Below are 22406 nucleotides of genomic sequence, written 5' to 3' on the forward strand. Positions count from 1 at the left end.
TTCAATTAAAAGAAGGTATTATTTTGAACAAAGAAACGTTTTAACATAGGATAGATAGAAACTGACAGTCAAATGAGTTTTAGCAGCCATATCTCTACTGCGAATTACAGTACCGGGATGAAAACAATTAGAAACAAATGGAAGAACATTACTGAACAATCTGAATACATAATGCATTTTTAGCTGCTAAAATAGTAAACTCTAAAGTTTATAGAGTTACAGGTGTTTAATTTAACCATGCAGGCTAACATATGAGAGTAAGAAATCACCCTGCATCTTTTCTCTTTTTAAATTAAAACTAGTTTAATTGTAAAGTTACAAAACAATGAATGGATATTGCTCCAACTTGTATCCAATCTCCCTGATGGGATTCTTGTACCTAACAAAGTAACAAAGCTTCATCATCACTCGTTTCATTTTTCAGCGTTGCTTCTAAGCAAGAGTCTGGTATCTGGGCAGTGTGGACAATACCGCAGCGCTCACAGGGGCCATCGCGATTACTTGGTCTTACTCCAGGGTTTGCTGCACTATATGGTTGTCTGAACCTCTGCCCTTGATCGGAGGCAAGATCAAGAAGAGGTCTGGAGCAGTCATTCACATCAAAGTCTGAAGCTCCTTCAGAAACTGGAATTAGCATTTCGACATCATCATCTTCTTCTCTTCCATTTACCCCATTATCAAGTTGTCTCAAAGGGCTCTGGTTCTGACTTACGGAACTTGATCGCCCTAATGTAAAACGTACCCAACGTAGCCCCTGAGTCATACGACTTAGCGCACTTGTGAGCTGGTGACGCGCCGGACTCACACTTGGGGGTTCCGCGCTTGTCACATCCCGTCCGGTCTCTGTGTGACCACCTCGGGTATTCTGAGTGGAGGAACTTCCACTTGCTCCCACTGTTGCTTCTACAGCTGTTGTGGGAGGGACTTTTTGAGGCAAAGGAGCTGCAACCCCGCCAGATGCTCCTACCGTATCTCTTCTCTCATTTTCTGTGTCTGTGTCATCAGATTCCACAGAAAACAAACTTCTGTGAGTATGATTTCTTTCAGGTTCTCTGCTGGTACTCTGACTAGGGGCAACCTCATCCCCATCTGCTGAGACCAGAGCCAATGACCCTGAATGGCGTGATCTTGCAAAATTAAAAATACGATTCCAGATGTTGCTGGATCTGCCTGCCATAGGAAGTCTGATTGAAGTAAATCCGAGCTGAGACCGTACAGCTAGCCTCAGGTTTTCCAAAACAGAAGCCTGCAAAAAAAAATAATAATAATAAAAGAAAGAAAGAAAAGATCTTAAGACAGCTAACAACAAGGTATTAAGATGGAAAACACCCTTCTATTCAGCATGTGTTGTGGATGAAAGTTCTATTACTCATTTCACGGTCTATGGAGGATGAATTAAATTCTCTCATGGATACAGGCTCACCTCACTCCAGAATCTAACCTATAACTTGAACCACTGTTCATTGTGTTTAAGATTTTCTTGATACTTCATTTCACATATGAACTTTAAAATGATGTTTAATGCCAATTACAACAGCAATTTTGTTTCAAAACTTCACATAGTAATCCAATCCTAGAAATGCACCAAAGATGGAAAATAATTTGATACTTCTTTAGCTAGGAAGATAGAAGAATCTCTACAATAATTCTCTAAATGACCTAAAGGAGTGTAAAAACCAGGCTGTTTGTTTTTTTTGTTTTAACACAGAACAAGTTAGACTTGATTTACAAGGTTGAAACCTTCCAAAACATGTAAAAGTTATATCTCACAGTTGGTTCTCAAGGATTTGTTGAATGAGTGGATATTGAGGATTTATTTATATTGTCATAAACAAAGAAATTACTGTATTTGTAATGCAGCACAGGAAACAAAAAGCCAAAGAAATTAATTTGTTTATAGAACTATTCAATGGTATTTGAGACATTTGGGTTCCTTCTCAATCTTAAAGAGTTAAGTCTTATTTTCTACAGCTTCATGTTAAACATAAATTATAACCTTATTCTTTGAAAATTGGTGATTTTTAATTAGTGCATATGGGAGGTGATCTTATTGCCCAACTGAAAGAAAAATCATCTAGATTTTCTTTTTTCTAGAAATGACTATTGGAATTAAACAAAACAAAACACTACAGTATTTACAAAAACAGTCTTTAAGCTCCATCTAGTGGTTATAAAAAGGAGTAATCAAACTTGGAACAAACAGAGCTTTCGTCAATCTGGCATTTAGTATTTAAAATACAGTATTTCCAAGAAACAATGGTGAATTGATATACTCCCTTTCAAACGGTGATACAGTTTCCCTCTGCCAAATGAATGGCTCTTGCCTTTCCCCCCACAGAAAAAAAGAAGGGAAGAGAATAAGAAGATGTGATAACATATGTTTTCCATCTCTGTTTATGACTGGTATTGAAGTAAATCCAAGCTGATACCATACAGCTAGCCTCAGGTTTTCCATATAGATTTGTGATTTCCATATACACCCTTTGAACATAATCCCTGGAATATAATTCACAGAAAGCTAAGAAGCTACTATCACAGGAATATTTCATAGTCTAGCCTTAGTAAATAACAGATTGTCAATAAGAAATCTGAATATCAGCACATAAAATTTATTATATGAATGAGTAAGGTTTTTCACCAATTGGGAATGTAACTATAAACTAACTGAAAAAAAAAAAAAGTGGCTCACATCCCTTTGAACTCCATAGATTTGGTCCTCCTCATCTGGCATTCACGTTCTAGTTCTAAGGCTTTGTGTGAGCACTGTCACTAAATCCAGAAATGAATACAAGGCTCTTCAGATATCCTCCCCTCTTATGCAGCTGCCACCCACAATGCCTTCAGCACACTTCAAAGCCGTCTTTAACAGTACAGTCTGTCAGTGAGATGAAGCTCTCTACTGGCTTCAAAGTCTGTTTAATTAAATGATTGCCAATTTAACATTAGATTCTACAAGGGGATCTCATGATTGTTTTAGGAATCATTTTATATACTTCTTCCGTTTATGAAGCAGAAGAAAAGCATTCTTCAGAAAGAATTGCTATTTTGAATGAGTTGGTAATCAAAAGATTCTTTTTCTTTTTTTCTTTCTTTTTTTTTCTTGCGGTACGCGGGCCTCTCACTGTTGTGGCCTCTCCCGTTGTGGAGCACAGGCTCTGGACGCGCAGGCTCAGCAGCCATGGCTCACGGGCCCAGCCGCTCCGTGGCATGTGGGATCTTCCCGGACCGGGGCACGAACCCGTGTCCCCTGCATCGGCAGGCGGACTCTCAACCACTGCGCCACCAGGGAAGTCCTATTGTTCTTTTCAAAAACAAATAAGGAAATTTGATAATTTATTACCAAAAGTTTCAAACATAAGAGTGTAATCTCATTAACTGAATAAAATCTAGTTTCCCATTTGCAAACATATTTTACTTTAAAACTTTGTTGAAGCAGAATTCCCTCACAAGGGTAAATTATAACCCTACAAAAACGCTGTAGTAGGTAGTAAAGAATTGAAACCTTACCCAAAGTGAGGTCTGACTTTTGCCCTTTACTTCTGGGATGAGACCTCAGACCTTGGAATGTCATCTTTGACGGGAGTGTCATTGCATGGAGACTTGGGCCAGCCAGAGAGTTGCACTGTGTTTTAGGTGGAGGCTCTGAGCCACACCAATGTGATGTAGCGTGGGAGTGTTGAGTCAGCAGAATCAGTCAACCTCTGCAGAGGCTAGAGGCTGGGATCAGCCACATGTGCAATTAATCATGCCTATGTGATGCAGCTCCAATAAAAACCCTGGACACCGAGTTTGGGTGAGCTTCCCTAGTTGGCAATGTTTTGTGCATATTGTCACACACCTGTGTTGAGAGAATGACACTGTCCTGACTTTATGGGGAAAAGACAATTGGAAGGGTCGTGTTTGGTACCCTCCTGAACCCTGTCCTATGTGTCTCTTCCTTTGGCTGATTTAATCTGGATCCTTTCCCAGCAATAATAGTTACACCAGATTATACTATTAAGTAAAACAGCTTTCAATGAGTTCTCAGTCCTTCTAGTGAATTATCAAACCTGAGGATGGTTTGGGAGCCCCTGTACTTAAAATTGGTTTTAGAAGTAAGGGCTGTCTTGTGTGGACTGTACTCCCTCTAACTTCACAGTTGACCAACCTCTTGAAGGTAGCCTCAGGGTATAGGGGTGGGGTGATAGATGGTGAAGTGGGTGGATGGAATTAACCATCCTCTGAATTCCTACCTAAAAAGAACCCTTCCCCACAGCAGGGACAACAATATATAAAAGCCACAATGTAGGTTTTTCCTATGTTGCACACAAAATTCCAACCAGTGGAAGTTCTAATTACTTACTTAGCAAATTACATCAAATTCTCACAAAGATTTCCTAAAAGACTCAAATAAGATGACCGACTGTAATTGGAAACCTATTTACCAAAAAAGGAAATGGTCTTTCATTTTGAACAGAATTAAATTACTGGGAAAACAATGTTCATCAATTTTTCTTAATTCTGATACTGGGAACAATTTTTAGAAATGTTTCTGGATAAATTTACATTTTAAATGTAGAAACCTTAATGGCCTTAAGAACCCTGGCACAATTGTAAGCATTGAAAAAGAAATTTAAAAAGAAATTGCAGGGAACTATATTCGGTATCTTATAATAATCTATTATGGAAAACAATCTGAAAAAGAATATATATATATATGTATAACTGGATCAATTTACTGTACACCTGAAGTAAAAAATTGCTCACAAAAATTTAAAGAATTCAGAAACATTAATAAAGAATGAGTTACTATTTAAAGAAAATGATATGAATTTTTAAGCACTGTAAAATCCAGCTGTGAAGAAGTTTTTTCTCAAGTCAGGTAGAAATGTTAACTTAATTTCAACAACTTTTATTTTAATTTAGCATGTTACTAATCTATTACTAAGCATATCAACTTTAGTATTTCTTTTTAAATCTTTGAAATAGTTCAAGTAGAAAAAAAGTTGTCAAACTTTACTTTTGAATTTTAACACACTGAATTATCCTAAACAGTAAAATGCTTAAGAATCACCTAACCAAATCAGAAGTAAAGAATGAAAAGTATACTTCTGAATTTGTTAAAATACAATGGAACAATCAGAGTTGATCCTTGAACAACAAGGGCTTGAAATGCACGGGACCACTTATACGTGGATTTTTTTCAATAGCAAATACTATAGTACTACATGATACATGGTTGGTTAAATTTATGGATGTAGAGCCCCAGACACAGAGGTCCAACTACAAAGTTACGTGTGAATTTTCACCTGCACAGAGGGTGGGTGTCCCTAGCCCCCTCGTTGTTCAGGGGTCAACTGTATAATTTCAAATCCTCCATATATTTAATTCTTAATGTGACTGCAAATATTCTGACCCAGTCAAGGATACTTTACCATTATATACAAGCATAGATTTCATTTTAAGAGGTACGGAAAGAGAGATAATAAATTGTAACATACCTGATTAGGTGGACAAACAGGAAAATCTTCAACTGGTGGAATTAAACCCTGAGCAATCAATTGTCCATAAGAGGGAGGAGCTTCTCTTCTTAACAATTCTGCTTCCACTCTGGACAACTGTGTTTCAAATGATCTTTGAGAGAAACAGGGGGATGAAAAGGGTTAAAAAAAAAAAAGGCAAGCCAAAACAGTAATTTTTAAATTATCAACAATTAAAACAATCTGAATTTTAATATATTTGTTCATTTGTATAAAGCTTACTTAGCCAACATTTGATGAGTATCTATACTACCCTACACTGAGAACACAAAGATGAAGCGGACAGTTTAGCCTCATGCGGTTTTACACTAGGGGCCTGGATCACTAAGTTTTAATAAATTAGAAATCTCCGTAAAAGATAAAAGTACTAGATCTTTAAACCCCTAAGAACATAGGGGCTTGAGACTTCAGGTGAAAGTATTTGAAAATTCTTAGAAGACACTTTATTCAGCAAGTCCAACACATTTACTTTTCAGATAAGGAAAAGAGTGAAATGAGTCACCAAAACCCTTTCTGGAATAACTTGTTCTTAAACTCAAGACCTCTGGTCTTCATTGTACTCCTACACTGCAATGTAGTAAAACATTTTCTGGCCATTTATACTGAACCAAAGATAAGATGCACTTGGTTATTGTGATATTGTGCATCTATTCTTAGCTGTCTGGTATGTGACTTCTTTGTTGTATCTATCATTTGTAATTCTCCTGGGACTGACGGTCATGGTCTCCACAGGAACTTTCTAGAAGGCCTCTCTGCCATCAACTTCTCCCAGGTCCAGTCTCTCCTCTACCACACCAAAGACAGCTCTCCCTGAAGGCCACTCTTTAACGCTGAACCACTGCTTACTTAACTGAGATCCTTCAACTTTTTTTTTTTTTGCGGTACGCGGGCCTCCCACTGCTGTGGCCTCTCCCACTGCGGAGCACAGGCTCCGGATGCACAGGCTCAGCGGCCATGGCTCATGGGACCAGCTGCTCCGCGGCATGTGGGATCTTCCCGGACTGGGTCATGAACCCGTGTCCCCTGCATCGGCAGGCAGACTCTCAACCACTGCGCCACCAGGGAAGCCCCCTTCGACTTTTATACCACTTTATTTTATAGCTCTTACAACATTTATATTTTTTGTCATCTAATTCTACCCACCAATTCCTTCCTTCTAACTGTAAACTGCCCATGAGATTACTCCTACTCATTTCTCTATTCACCTGTATAATGCTTTCAACATAGAAGGTTCTCAAATTATCTGGAATTGTTGAATATTTATAAAAACTGAGGTTAAAGAGCAACAACTGAGAATTACAGCTTGCAAAATTCCTGTAAGACAGATTAACCTGAAATACAGATTGGCTTTTCTCACCTCATAACTCTTAGTGTTTATGTGTTTTTTAATGTTCTTATTAGGCTTTTGAGTCATAGGCTTTTCATAGTCATTTTATAAATCATAAGAAGTATTTATTTCTCAACAATATAACAAAAATATATTGCTAATCTCATTAAAAATGTGTTGTAAATATTTGGGCCATGCTTTTACTGTAGAGAGCATAAGCACTATAGTTTTGTCTTGATACTGACCTTCGTTCAAACATTCTCAGAGAATAAAGCTTACAAGTACATCCCAAGGCAATGACCAGTAACAGGCCACAGATAAGGCTCCCTATGACAGCTGCAGTTATGACTCGGGTAGGCACGATTACCGGGCAATTCTCCTCATCGCTGCCATCGCCACAGTCGTCCTGAGAGTCACACACCCAGCTTTCAAACACACAACGATTGTTTTTACAATGAAAATTTCCTGGCTGGCAAAAAAAGCAGTTTTTTTCATCGGAGCCATTTGGGCAATGATTCTGGTAGTTGCAGCGATCAGAACGAGGGTAACAGACGCCGTTCCGGGAACATGGGAACTCTTCCTTTTGGCACATGGTACAATTGATTTCATCCCTTCCGTTTGGGCAATGCCAATACCCATCACAGCGCTGCTGCTCCGTATAACACCCCCAGTTCCCTCCGCAGGGTATTTCCCATGGCAAACAGAAGCCGTCTACTTGGTAAGTAGCATTAAATCCCCTGGCAGCGTTGACTTTATCGGCACAGAAATGTACCCTTATCTGTCCAGAAGAAGACACGACAGTGAGAGGTGCATGAGAATCAAAAGCAGTTAACACACGCAAAAGCTTGTGTGGATTCTCCTCTAAGCCATCATATATTTTGACATAATCACCATAACCAGTACCATCAAGTTTAAAGTCAGTGAAGCGTAAGATGACTTTACGATGATCACCAGTGTCTATTAACCAGGTGCAATTGCTTCCGGGAGGATAAAAGTCTGGATAGTTGGGAGAATTAAAAGTACCATAAAAATATTTTAACCACTGCCCACAAGTTGGCACATCACAGTCTATCTCATCTCCAAGGTCAAGGCAGTCAATGTTCCCATCACATTTTAAAGATTCGGGGAGGCAAGTGTAAACTTTGGTAAACCGAGATAGACACTGGAACTGGTTGTAAGCACAGGGTTGGAAAGAGGCAGATGTTGGAGGATTCACTTCTTTGGCACAGATCTCTTCATCAGAACTATCTCCACATTCATCCATATTATTGCATTTCCAGGCCGCTGGTATACACTTCCCATTACCACAACGAAACTGGTCACAAGCACAGTTTGGTTCCTCAGATTTCCCTGGGAGGACATTGGGAGGAGGGAGATGGAGAGATAAGGAGGAAAAAACATACTCTTTAAAGGGTATATAACAGCAAGTGGCATTTTTATCATAAATGCTGATTAGCCCAAATGATAGTTGGGCTTGATCAAAAAATAGGTTAAACTCTAATGGCAAATTAATATTGGCTTACTGATTACTCAACAACTTATTAAACACTTATGATTTGTTCCATGAAGATCTCTACAGCTGATCTAAAGAGAAAATACCAATCCTGTTTTCGCAGAAGCTATTTTACTGCAGAACATTTAGTAAAGTGATGTAAGATATGTAAGTCAGTAGGATGTATTGCCTAAGAATTTCAAATACTCTATTGTATAAACATTTTGCAATGAAGAAAAACTCCTCTATAATAATCACCTTTTCAAATCCAGTTTTAATATTCTTTTTGAGTTGTCTATATATATATATTATATATATATATACACATACACACAATATTTGCTGTGTATCATAGCATATTTTGCAAGCCCATTATTTAGACTCAAATTTTTGCTAAGATTATCATAAGTTAACTTTATTCTATTTCTAACATTTCATATAACCACAACATGGTACTTCCATTTTATAACTGTTTTAATACAACTGCAAAATATTTTATGAATCTGAGCTAAAGGTATAAATTTACTCAACAAAACAGTAGGGAGAAGAAGAGAGAAAAGAATGGAAATGTTTATAGAATTCTGATTATCTTAGTGGACTATCTTAAATATATAACAATAATGAGGTAGGGAAAGAAAACCAAACATTAGATTCCTACAGTCCACACTGATGGTGTCGGCCAATGCCTACCTCTCCATTAACAACTTTTATTTACTGGCAAATAGGTGACAGAAAATGTGCTTCAGAACCTAAGTAAATATTACAGACTGTGCTTTTAATAAAAAAGAGAAAAAGCAGCATATGTTGCTAAAGGAGACCATGTAATCTCAGAAAATGTAAAATGATTTTCAGCAAAGATTTATATAATTCTAATGCTCTGAGTTCTTCATATTTGTATGATTTGCTCACTCTTTTTGGATAAAGTTTAAGAATTAGCAAAAGAAGACTTCTGATACTACAAACTACTAAGGGGAAATTGATTATGTCTTTTCTTTGAAGGTGTAAAGACAAGGGTAATGCACACACACAAAAATACATTCTGAAGTAACTTGCAGGATACTGGTAAACACTTGAGGGGAAAAAGTTCCTTTTAAAATAAACGTATTCAAAATATTTAAAAAGAAAACTGACCTTAGTTTGTAAAATTAATCATTTTATTAGGATTATACAAAATGCCTTTTGGAGACCCGGATCTACGGTACCTGAACCTTTAGCCTCTAATTCCTCAATCTCAGCTGCCTTGAGGACTGAGTCACAATTAAATGGACATTGTTTAGAAGGCGAGTCCCGAAGTGACTGAGCAGTAAATACTATAGAATTCTGTTCCATATTTTTCTTCTTATTTAAAAACACACCTGAAAAGTATGCCAGTCTGAAACCCTTCCTAGAGATACTGTCATCGGAATGGAACCTGATCCAGACGTGGTCTTGTGAAGAAATATATGGTGGTGGGATTGTAGAACCACAGGCTCTGTAGCTTTCAATATTCTTGTATGTTTCTATCGTCAACCAGTCCAAACTGCATCTTCTGGACCCTTGAATATCAAAATCCTGAAAACTACAAATAAAAAGTCAGAAAAGCCTACTGAAAAGGAAATTTTGGAAAAAAATTTCATTAATAATACAAAGTAACTGAGGACTTTATTATAAGCCTCCATATATTCACTGATTCTCCTGGATCTTCTAGGCCCACGACTATATCATCAACAAATAATAATACTGCTTCTGTGTTCCTAACATTTGTATCTCTTTCCCAGATTCCAGAACAATACTTCTTCATAAGTAACACGAAATTCCAAAATAACGCTAAAAAACAGGAGACAATTGGCACCTTTCTTCTTTTTCTTCTCCCTGTGTGTGTTTAGGAAGGACCACTTCTAATTCTTAGCACCTTAAATTGTTCTCTGTTTGAACTACTCCATAATTCGATGAACTGAAAGACACAGAGAAAGTCTGCCTTCTCTAGATTAGACTGGTTCATCTGCTTGCTTAATGAGTTTACAGCTTACATTTTCAGGAGAGCAAATCACACAAACCTGAGCCAAGTAAAAAAGTTAAAAATGAACAAACAAAAAACTTCTTCAGTGAAAAGTCCCTGAGTGTGGGAATACTTTTCTACATAAATGGTTTATAACCAAACGTTATCTTGTAGTTCATAAAATACGGGCATGAATAAAGGGCAGAAAAGTCAAATAAGAACCACATACAAAATTAGCCACTGCTATGAAAAAAGAAAAAACAAAATAGCATTTTCTACTAACATGTCTCACTGAAAAGTGAGATTCCTGCCTTAAGCCAAGTGACGATAAAGTTAATTATCCAAGGATTATTATACCAGGATATTTCCTCTTTAAATATTCTGAGTAACTATAACAAAGGCTGACAATTTGACTGCTTCCAGTTTTTCACTATTATGAACAATGCTGGAATCCTTATACATGTTCTCTCCACACACACATGAGTAAGTATTTCTCTAGGACAAATTTTTCTAGAAGTAGAATTGCTAGGTCAAAAGACACAATTCCACTTTAAATTTGATAGCAACACTGAGAAAAATGTTTATACCAACTCACAATTCCACCAAGTGTGTATGAAAAAGCACCTTATACCTCACAACTCTGGCAAAATGAAACATTTTATTTCTAAAGATTTGTTGCCAGTTAGGTGGATAAAATAGATTGATCATTGTTCTAGTCTGCACTTCCTTATTTACTGAAATTGAAACACTTTTTCCTATGTTTATTAGCTATTTCTAATTCTGTGAATGGCCTTGTTATATCCTTCATACCTTACAATTTGTTCTTATTTAAGAGCTCTTTATATAGTATAAACATGTATCTATTTGGGGCATGTATGTTATGCAAGATATATGTAGATCCACTCAAACCCTCATTCTCTCCAACAGTTGGTGCTGTCAGTTTTTCTTAATGGTATCTTTTACTGAGGAGTTTTTTTTTTTTTTTTTTGAAGTATAGCTGACTTACACCATTATATTAGTTTCAGGTGTACAACACAGTGATTCGATATTTTTACAGCTTATACACCATATAAAGTTATTATTACATATTGGCTATATTCCCCTGTGCTGCACATGACATCCTTGTAACTTATTTATTTTATACATAGTAGTCTGTACCTCTTAATACCCCTCACCTATCTTGTCCCTCTCCTTGATCTCTGTATCTGTCTGTTTCTGTTTTGTTATATTCGTTAATGTGTTTTATTTTTCAGATTCCATATAAACTGAAAACATACAGAATTTGCCTTTCTCTGTCTGACTTATTTCACTAAGCATAATACCCTGTAGGTCCATCCATGTTGTTGCAAATGGTAAAATTTCACTCTTTTTTATAGCTGAGAAATATTCCATTATATCACATCTTCTTTACCCACTTATCTGTTGATGGATACTTAGGTTGCTTTCATGTCTTGACTACTATAAGTAATGCTGCTATGAACACTGGGATGCATATATCTTTTCAAATTATTTTTTTTCATTTCTTTGGATATGAAGAGTGGAACTGCTGGATTGTCTGGTAATTCTATTTTTAATTTTTTGAGGAACTTGCATACTGTTTTCCATAGTGGCTGTGCTGAATGGGAGACTATATTTGCAAATGATATGTCCAATAAGGGGTTAATAATCCAAAATATACAAAGAATTCATACAACTCAATATCAAAAAAAAAAATCCCAATTAAAATATGCACAGAGGATCTGAACAGACATTTTTCCAAAGAAGACACGCAGATGCCAATAGGCACATGAAAAGATGCTCAACATTGCTAATCATCAGGGAAATACAACTCAAAACCACAATGAGATATCACCTCACATCTGTCAGAATGGTTATTGTCAAAGCCACGTTGGCAAGGATGTGGAGAAAAGGGAACCTTTGTGCGCTGTTGGTGGAGACGTAAACTGGTGTAGCCACTATGGAAAACAGTACAGAGATTCCTCAAAAAATTAAAAATAGAACTACCATATGATCCAGCAATTCCACTCCTAGGTATTTACTGGAAGAAAAAAACACTAATTAGAAAAGATACATGCACCCCAAATTTCATTGCAGCATTATTTACAATAGCCAAAATATGGAAGTAATCAAAGTGTCCTTTAATATACTTTTTTTTTTTTTTTTTTTTTTGCTGCACCTTGTGGCTTTGTGGGATCACAGTTCCCCGACCAGGGACTGAAACAGGGCCATGCCAGTGAAAGCCCAGAATCCTAACCACTAGGCCACCAGGGAACTCCCAACTTTTAATCAACTAAGATTCATGAAATCAGGGACCTGATCCAGAACAAAAGAAATAATCAATAAATACCTCTTCACATATACACTACTAGGGATTTGGTCTGCTAATATTCATTTAGGATGTTTAAAATACATTTACAAGTGAAAGTAGTTTTCAGTTTTTCTTTTTTTATGCTTCAGAATAGTTTATGTAACAAAGACACTGTTTACAAACCTGTGCCTTGTGCCTCTTCAGAGTACAGATGATTTAGGGTAGAGATTTTCAATTTCTTCATGCTTTTTGGTTTAATCAGCTTTTCCTAAACTCATTAAGTCAGTTTTGATAATTTAAATTTTCTTAGAAATTATCATTTTATCTTGAAAGTAAAATTTATCATTGCAAAGCTTTACATAGTACTTTCATACAACTGGTTAAATTTTCATATCTGTGGTCTTTAAATTTGTTTGGATTTTCTATGTAGGTAAGTGTAGTATTGGCAAATAAGGAAAGTTTCACCTCTTCCTTTTCATTTTTTTTTTTTTTCTGGCGGTACGCGGGCCTCTCACTGTTGTGGCCTCTCCCGTTGCAGAGCACAGGCTCCGGACGTGCAGGCTCAGCGGCCATGGCTCACGGGCCCAGCCGCTCCGCGGCATATGGGATCCTCCCAGACCGGGGCACAAACCCGTATCCCCTGCATCGGCAGGCGGACTCTCAACCACTGCGCCACCAGGGAGGCCCCCCTTTTCATTTTTTTATACCACTAACCTCTCTTTGTTGGAACGTTGTATTGACTGAGGTTCAAGTACAAGCAGTGAAAGCATGTATCCTTGTCTTGGTCCTTAGTGCTAAAATTAACTTCAATATTAAGTTTGATTTTTAAATTTTTTAAACAGATAACTTTTATCAGGTTAAGGAAATTGCTTCTCTATTCATTTGGCAAAACTTGCCTGTAAAACTATCTGGGTGTAGAATCTTATTCTGACTGTTGATTTAATTTCTTTAATAGCTATTGCATTCATTAGTTTTCTAATTCTTCTTGAATCAATTTTGGTAACACACATGTAGAAAATGCTTCATTTCTTCTAATTGTATAAAAGTATCAGTATAAACCATTCATGATATTCCTTTACGACTTCTAAAATCTCTATTATTGTATTTATAACTATAGACACTTTTTAAAAAAATTTTTATTTGTACCTTTCCTCTTTTTTCTTCACTCTTGCCTTGAGATCTGTCTTTGTCTATTTTCCTCACTCTTTCAGAAAACCAGCTTTTGGTTATTTTTTCTATTTAATTATTTTCTGATCTTAACTTTATTTTTTCTACTAAAGATTTGTCCTGTAGTTTTTCTTCTAAACTCTTGAGAAAATGCTGAGCTTATTTATTTTCCATCTTACTAATTTTTAAATCAATGCATTAAAGCTGTAAAATTTTCTAAGTACTCTTTCAATGTATTCCAACAGTTTTAATATCTAATACTTTCATTATGGCTATTTAAAAATATTTTGAGTTTCATTGTGATTTCCATCTTTAATGCAGAAGTTATTTAGGAATACATTTCTGAACATATGGGGTTTTTTAAATTGTTGGCTTCTAATTTAACTGCATTATAATCAGAGAAAATCTGAATGATGTAAAGTCTGGAAATACATTCAGAATTCCTTTATTTAATACATAATCAATTTAAAAATAAACGTCACATATGTCTTTGAAAGGAATGTGTATTCTCTATTCACTGAAATAGGTATAAACATTACACACCTATGTAATACATGCGTCTACTGAATCAAGCTTGTTAGTTTTATCAAATCTTCTCCATTTTTACTAATTGTTTTCCTGTTTAATGTATTAAATTCAGATTAAAACATATGTTTAGAAACTTCCACTGAATTGTGCACTAGTCAAACCTGGTCAAACTTGGTAACTCCCCCCCCAGTCTGCTTTGCTTGTAAAGTTTTATGCTGTGTTATTAGGTACACAACGTTGAACCAGGATTTTATCTTCCTAGTGGATTATTCCATTTGTCACTAATACTTTGTGTCTTAAGGTTAATTACAACTGATGTTAACCTTCCTGCACTAGCTCTCTCCTGATCTGTACTTCTATAGCTTGTCTTTTCCTATCCTCATTTTTTTTTTTTTTTGCGGTACGTGGGCCTCTCACCGTTGTGGCCTCTCCCGTTGCGGAGCACAGGCTCCAGACGCACAGGCTCAGCGGCCATGGCTCATGGGCTCAGCCGCTCCGCGGCATGTGGGATCCTCCCGGACCGGGGCACGAACCCACGTCCCCTGCACCAGCAGGCGGACTCTCAACCACTGCGCCACCAGAGAAGCCCACCTATCCTCATTTTTTAGACTTTCTGTTGGTGTCGTTTTAGGTATGTTCTTATTAAGCCCACTGGAGAGGAATCATATCAATCAACCAACCAATAAACCTGATCGGATAGTCTATCTTTTAAAGGTTAAGTGAGTTTTTTTTGATTGAATAGCTTTTCTATTTGGGGTGGGGGATGGGGTTCTCATTTTCCTACTTTCCTGTATTCTTCTGTATTAATAGGTTTTTGAAGGTTTTTTATAAAAGTTTCTTTCCCTCTGCTTTGGTCTAATAAAGTCCAAGTAAGAGTATTCAGTGTTTCTATTCTCTCAAATTCTCAAATTCAGTAGAAAAATTTACTTTATTTTCACCCATCTGTAACTGAAATTTAACATTTCCTTCACTTATGACTATAAACAACAAACCATGAATAGTTTTTTTTTTAAATAAATTTATTTATTTTTGGCTGCGTTGGGTCTTTGTTGCTGCATGTGGGCTTTCTCTAGTTGTGGTGAGAGGGGGCTACTCTTCGTTGTGGTGCATGGGATTTTTATTGCGGTGGCTTCTCGTTGCAGAGCACGGGCTCTAGGCACGCGGGCTTCAGTAGTTGTGGCACACGGGCTCAGTAGTTGTGGCTCTCAGGCTCTAGAGCGCAGGCTCAGTAGTTGTGGCACACGGGCTTAGTTGCTCCGCGGTACGTGGGATCTTCCCGGACCAGGGATCGAACCCATGTCCCCTGCATTGGCAGGTGGGTTCTTACCACTGCACCACCAGGGAAGTCCCATGAATAGTTTTTATAGTACCTCTCACGCTGTCACCAATAGAAATCACAGATAATTTCATCTTACATTTCAGTTTTAATAGAGATCTAGAATAACTATTTACACTCAAAACCACTTTGAAAATAGTAATTGTTAAAAGCATGGCTTGCTCATTAATACGTTAATAAATAAGCATATATGTACTATCATATTATAAATTTGTAAAAATACCTGATAGCTATATTTCAGGAATAATTGGTTCCCTTTGTAATGCTATGTGTTTTGTTTTATAAATTTAAAAACATTCTGAGAAAGGATCTATAGGTTTCACCAAACTACCGAAGTGTTTGTGGCATAAAAAAGGTTAAGAAAAAACCCCCAATATATTAAAGTGTACAACATCTGTAGTAAATCTGTTCCAACTTGATTTTGTTGGCTGTTTTGGTTAGTATTAAAGTTTTTCAAACATTCTAGAAATTTGGGTTGCACCCTTTTCTTTTGTGAAAGATTTTTGGTGCTGTTTTTGTTTTGTTTTTAAAATTTTATCTCCTCCTATGTTCCTCCACGGCATCTGTTTTGTAGCTACCTCCACTTAGGTCTCCATCCCAAAACCAGTCCTAAGATGGTGGTTCAGAGTAGTATTACAGACCCCGTCACAGAGTCAATGGGGACTTAGTTAAATTCCTATTTATTATGGTATGTCTCCTACCTTTCTAAGCTCTCAGCCCCATGAAAGTTCAAGCAGTGGTTAGTAGAAGTTTTTTTCAGCCTCCTTTCTTGAGCAAAATATCCTGACCCTACTCCTTGGCTTCAAGCAGGGAACAAGAATCCAATCCTCTACCTCCTGTGGATAAGGTGGCCTTTGTGGATTTGGGAAGATTTAAAGGGAAGGGATAAAAATGTTTATATATCACCATCTTTAACCAGTTTTATAAGGAGAGGTCTAAATATTGTTTGTTTATAGTCGGTAATTTTAGTTTCTCTCTTTTATCTAGATTTTAATTATTTTAAGCTCAGGAATGAATGCTGATTTTGTTTTTACCAAAAAGCTTTAAAACATGTCTAGTCTAGATCATATACCTTTTCTCTGACTTGTTAATATGGTAAATTAATTTAATATTTCCTAATATTGACTCAATTGTGTGTCTAAATGAGCTGAATTTGATTATGGCATAAATTTCTTTTGAACAATATATTTAAGATATTACACCAATGTTCACAAGTGAAACTTGACTTTCTTTGTGTATTATGTGGGTGTGTCATCTTTTTAAAGTTTGGTATTGCCATGTTAATGGTTTCAGTAAGAACTAGGATGATTACTAAAATTACTTTCTGATTTTATGAGGCTGGCTGTGTAAATCCAAATTTGTTAACTCCATCCAGAATTTAGGAAATCTTCCCTTAGATGTGGAGCTCACCTCCAATATTGTTCTGCATTTCACTATTTTGCTTGGTTTTTAGCGTAGCTTTGTGAAATCTCAAGGATCCAACACATGATCAGAACCAGATGGCAGTACTCCATGTCACCTCCTTTGTGCTGGCAAGAATTTCCAAGTTTTACATAACTGAGCTGGTAGGCTGCAAATTTAATTTGGGGTTGGATTTTTTTTTTTTTTTTTTTTTTTTGCGGTATGCAGGCCTCTCACTGTTGTGGCCTCTCCTGCTGTGGAGCACAGGCTCTGGACGCGCAGGCTCAGCGGCCATGGCTCACGGGCCCAGCCGCTCCGCGGCATGTGGGATCCTTCCGGACCGGGGCACAAACCCTTGTCCCCCACATCGGCAGGCGGACTCTCAACCACTGCACCACCAGGGAAGACCTGGGGTTTGATTTTTAGGTTACAAGAAAAAAAATCTCCAAAAAGTCTAGTTTTATGTTTAAAAAATATTTGGAATCCCTATGGTAAAATATTACTTTGTAAACACATTTGTACTTAGTCATGTTGTAAGTAACAGAAAATAGGCATATTGTTCAGATTCCAACACTGGTACTGCTGCAGAAGGATAACCTTAATGATACATCCTACCAATCCATCAAGCAAGGGATCATACTTCTCACAGAGGAGTGTTACAGCTTCCACAGAAGCTCAGTTCCAGTGTTCCAAAAGATGTGGCCTGGGGCAGAGAGGAACCAAAGGAAAACATACCATATGTCCCTGGTTTACAGCTGCCACAGAAAAAAGGGGATAGACTACAATTGTGTTCCTCAAGAGACTGGTTTTCTCATTAGTTAATTAATATAAAAAAGGAACACGGAAAGATTCAAAAATAGGCTAAATTTACAATCTCATTTGTAAAAAATTGTAAAATTAAGAGATATATGTCTACGATTTGCAAGGTCTCTTCCAAATCTAAAATTCCATGATCTTTACCTATAAAAATGTAATTAATGAAAGAATGTCAAAGATGCCTTTGCGCTGTCTCTGTGACAGGAGTGGCATTCTTAACTGTGTCATGGTTCTTTGTTTAGGTACACTATTTTTTTTTTCTCCCCTTCAGGCAAATTTTTTTTTTCCTAATAGCTTTTTTTTTTTTTTTTTTTTGCAGTACGCGGGCCTCTCACTGTTGTGGCCTCTCCCGTTGCAGAGCACAGGCTCCAGACGCACAGGCTCAGCGGCCATGGCTCACGGGCCCAGCCGCTCCGCAGCATGTGGGATCGTCCCGGACCGGGGCACGAACCCGTGTCCCCTGCATTGGCAGGCGGACTCTCAACCACTGCACCACCAGGGAAGCCCCCTAATAGCTTTGATATAATTTCCTTAAGCAAGCAATATCTAGTTCCACTGAATGTTTCCTCCTTAACATCTTACTCCCACAGTTTTTCTCTGCAATTTTAAACGTCTGTAAAATAATCTTAATTTTCCTGATTTATATCATATTTATTCTTAGGATCTTAAATTTATGGTTATTTCCCCTAGGAGTATCTTTCGTTTTATATTCTTAACAAATGTTCTATTGTCTCAGTGCTATGAAAGAAAGAGATTTTTCTAGACACAGTATTTATCCACCATCAGCTTATTTCAAGTTTTATACACAGACATAGCCTACAATCATGTTTTAACTCCTTAAGGTAGAGGACTCTACTAACAAGACCAAGATTATGGGTTAGATCTCCAAGTGGATTATGGAGTCCTGTTTGTTTGTCTCATGGCCAAAGATTACACTGTTGATCCTAATAAGCTGTTCTGCAAATGTGTACCTTTTGTTAAAAAATTGCCTAGAAGAATACGGATGGCTCAGTGCAAATTCATTACCGCCACTAGAAAATATTCAAAACACATGCCCTAATAAAAGAGGAAGAACGGGTTGCTATTCCTACCCTCAAGACGGTACTGATAAATATAATTTACTATATTTTCTGAAAAATCATTTTTTTATATTACTGCATGTTGAGCAATGATACTTGGAAACTGAACTTATACTTTGTAATAAAATATCATACAATAATTCAGGAAGGTATCAGAATTACCTTATAGTAATAATTTCCCCTGGGTTTGCCCTTATGAACCAGCTACAGTTGATTTTAGCAGGATATTCAGAAGGCCAGCCTGGGCTCGTGATTATACCGCTTGGTACTTGAATTTGTTCTGGAGTTTCTCCACAAGCTGGAAGATAGTCAAAGCAATCTTAGCTAATTATTATACTTTAAAACAAAACATTAAGTAAATCAGTATTTATTAAAAAAAAAAAAACTTCAGACATCAAATCATATACAATAAAATATAGTACTGCCGACCTTAAAAAGCTTTTATTATTCTAATGAAATTATTTTATTTTCTTCCCTTTTAGTCAAAGTATCTTATTCTAATTAAATACGTCTTAGGGAGGTGTGGAAGTTTTCAAATTGGATCTCTGAATAACATTAAAATTGTTAAGATTGCTAGCGTTAGCCAGGCAGATCAGTTGATCCATCTATCTTTTTTCAAAATTCACTTTTAAATTTATTTTATTATAAACCAGCTAACGTTCAACTGAACTACTTTTTGGACACTTTAAATAAAAAAAAATCAGATAAATAGTCTTCTGAACAAAATAATTGAAGGAAAGCACATATAAACATAACAGTAAGATGCTGGGTTGTTAAGAAGTTAGTGGATGATTGGATAAAAACAGCAAAACATTACTTCAAAATTACTTCAAAGCAGTTCTTTAATTCATTCCATGAATACTTTGAAACTTTATTACAGGGTCATAAATGATTCCTAAATTATTTTAAAAATAAAGGTTTGAAATAGTCAGTGATTAAAGTAGCATGATGTGGTTAGATATCTAAATATCTTAGAATAGAGAATAAATTCAAACTACTACCAACACTTTCCCTGTATTATTCTCCTTTCATTATCTTGAACTCTCACAGTTCACATTTTACCAATCCAGAATTCAGCTGATAATCTGACAATTTATTCTCCCTTAATTTATAAAAGAGTCACTGGTTACAAGAAAATGGAATGAATGTTTAAACCTTCAGGAAAATGTACAATCTTGGAACCTCTTATCTGATAAAATGGATTAGCTTATTTTTAAAGTGAGAGCGGATTAGAAGGAGCAAATTAGAAGTGGGGAGAGCAGCTGCCAAAACGACCATTGTGTGTGTGTGTGTGTGTGTGTGTGTGTGTGTGTGTGTGTGTAATAGAGGTTATAGTCTGCTCAACTTAGGGTAATTATGCTAGGAAGTAATTTTACAAAATTTGTATCCATAATGATCAAAATAAAAGCAAGCTATATTGCTCAAAGAGTCAATACTTATTTCTATAGAATTACCCATTCCCTGAAAAAAACATGCAATGGAGGTTTTAAACCTCTGCAGGTTCATGCTTAAAATGCGTCTAGTCTGGAATTAGGGTATACTGCCAAAGGGATCTTGATTTTAATCACTTTTCAAACACAGAGATTCATGGCATAAAACACAAGGATATAATATATCAAGAGCCTAGCATACATCTTATTGCCCACAGACAAAGCTTCCAATTTTGGGGGGGTTAAATTTCATTAAGAGTAAAATTTCCCTTACAAAAAAGTGTAATTTGATACTTTAGAAAAAGACTAAATTTATCCAAATGTGATTCTATTTTGGGCTTATTAACACTGAAGTGCCAGAGTTTTGCTTCCAACCTTGTTCTAATGAGTTATTATCACAATAATTAATGAAAAGATGCCCTAAATCATTTATAAGACCTTTTTTCTTTCTTTACCTCCTCTTGCCAAAGCATTTTGTAGCAGTATACTGAACAAATTCTTAAGTTCATGAAGATACAAACATACAAATAAACTGGCAAAAACTATTATCATCTCTCCCCCAGGATGTAGAAAACTGTTCATTTTCATTAAAAGATTCATTTACATTAAAGAGAATAATACAATTTTGAGTTAAACTGTGTTTAACTTACAAGTATAACACTGTAAATGGCATATAAGTACTGAAATACTTATTAGCTGATCTAACAGCAGTGAGACACATCCAAAAACTGGGTGGAAATAATCTATGACAAAGCAAACAACTTTTTTTTTTTTTTTTTTTTTTTTGCGGTACGCGGGCCTCTCACTGTTGTGGCCTCTCCCGTTGCGGAGCACAGGCTCCGGACGCACAGGCTCAGCGGCCATGGCTCACGGGCCCAGCCGCTCCAAGGCATGTGGGATCTTCCCGGACCAGGGCACGAACCCGTGTCCCCTGCATCGGCAGGCGGACTCTCAACCACTGCGCCACCAGGGAAGCCCCGCAAACAACTCTTAACCTTTAAATAAATGGAGATGGAGAGACTAATTATAGGGAAAAACTAGAAATAATTTTATTAGGTTTTGCTTAAATTTTTTTTCCCCAAACATCTGAGAAACCCATAGGTGGTGCTCTTATACCAAAGACTAAAGAAATGATGATCTGGTATGGATGCTCAAAAATACTGTTGTGAATACTTTATTTTCACACAATTGCCAAAGGATAAGACATACCACTCGTAAATAAGAGTGGTTATTTTAAGATTCAGTATTTTACATTTTTAATTCACTTAGTACTTTTATAACATTATTTAAAAATATTAATGAGTCTCCCCAATCAAAAACAAAATTATTTTCTCTTAATGGGTTATGAATACATATTTTGCTTAAATTTTGCAACATGACTGAGTTTGGCATTTTGTTTTAGATCCAGCCAGTGGCTTTTTATCAACATTTTTATACGTACAATATTAATACATTGGGCATGTAGATTCATATACCCTAGCAGAACCGTAACTTATTCCCTTTTATATATGAGAAAGAATAAATCCAAATGCTCAGTGTGATAAACATTAAAAATCATTAAAAAATTTCCCTCCCTTTTGAGCTTAGAGTTTGCCTATATATACTGGCAGATTTGGAATCAGAAGACCTAGATGCCATCTGTTCTATCTGCCACTATTAGCTTTGCCACAGAATAAACTACTAAACCTTTTTAAGACTTGGTTTCCTCATGTGTTAAAATAAGGAGTTGCTGTTTGGGTATCTCTAAGGTCTATTTCAGCCCTAAATTATGGCCCCCCTCATCATCATAATATATTTCCACTACATTTCTGATACTTATCAGGATGCATTGATACATTTTTTTCGCATTTCATCACTTTGCATTTTCTCTTTGACCCACTGAGATCACACTTCCAATTCTTACCTTTACCCCTTAAGAACTGTGTTAGCAAGCAAAGGCCATCACTGAGCTCACCACCAAATCAAATGTACCCTCACTCCCAATGGTACCTGATCTTTCCAGAGCACCTGACAGTGATTTTTTTC

At 36.5% G+C, this 22406-nt stretch overlaps 1 protein-coding gene across 2 annotated transcripts in view; it reads right to left on the reverse strand.

Annotated features, from left to right (window-relative positions):
- Nucleotides 1-299: 299 nt before the first annotated feature.
- The window catches only part of LRP12 (LDL receptor related protein 12), a gene marked incomplete at its 5' end in the record, with an annotated part of 78482 nt that continues 56375 nt past the window's right edge, over nucleotides 300-22406 (reverse strand). For both annotated transcript variants that reach the window (XM_079722549.1, XM_079722548.1), the window contains 5 exons: nucleotides 300-1246; nucleotides 5481-5613; nucleotides 7092-8196; nucleotides 9694-9896; nucleotides 19114-19249. In XM_079722549.1, coding sequence (XP_079578675.1) covers nucleotides 380-1246; nucleotides 5481-5613; nucleotides 7092-8196; nucleotides 9694-9896; nucleotides 19114-19249 — 2444 coding nt within the window. In that variant the 3' untranslated portion in view covers nucleotides 300-379. The remainder of the gene's footprint in view (nucleotides 1247-5480; nucleotides 5614-7091; nucleotides 8197-9693; nucleotides 9897-19113; nucleotides 19250-22406) is intronic.

The sequence above is a fragment of the Hyperoodon ampullatus genome (assembly GCF_949752795.1).
Source record: "Hyperoodon ampullatus genome assembly, chromosome: 17".
NCBI classification, from domain to species: Eukaryota; Metazoa; Chordata; class Mammalia; order Artiodactyla; family Ziphiidae; genus Hyperoodon; species Hyperoodon ampullatus.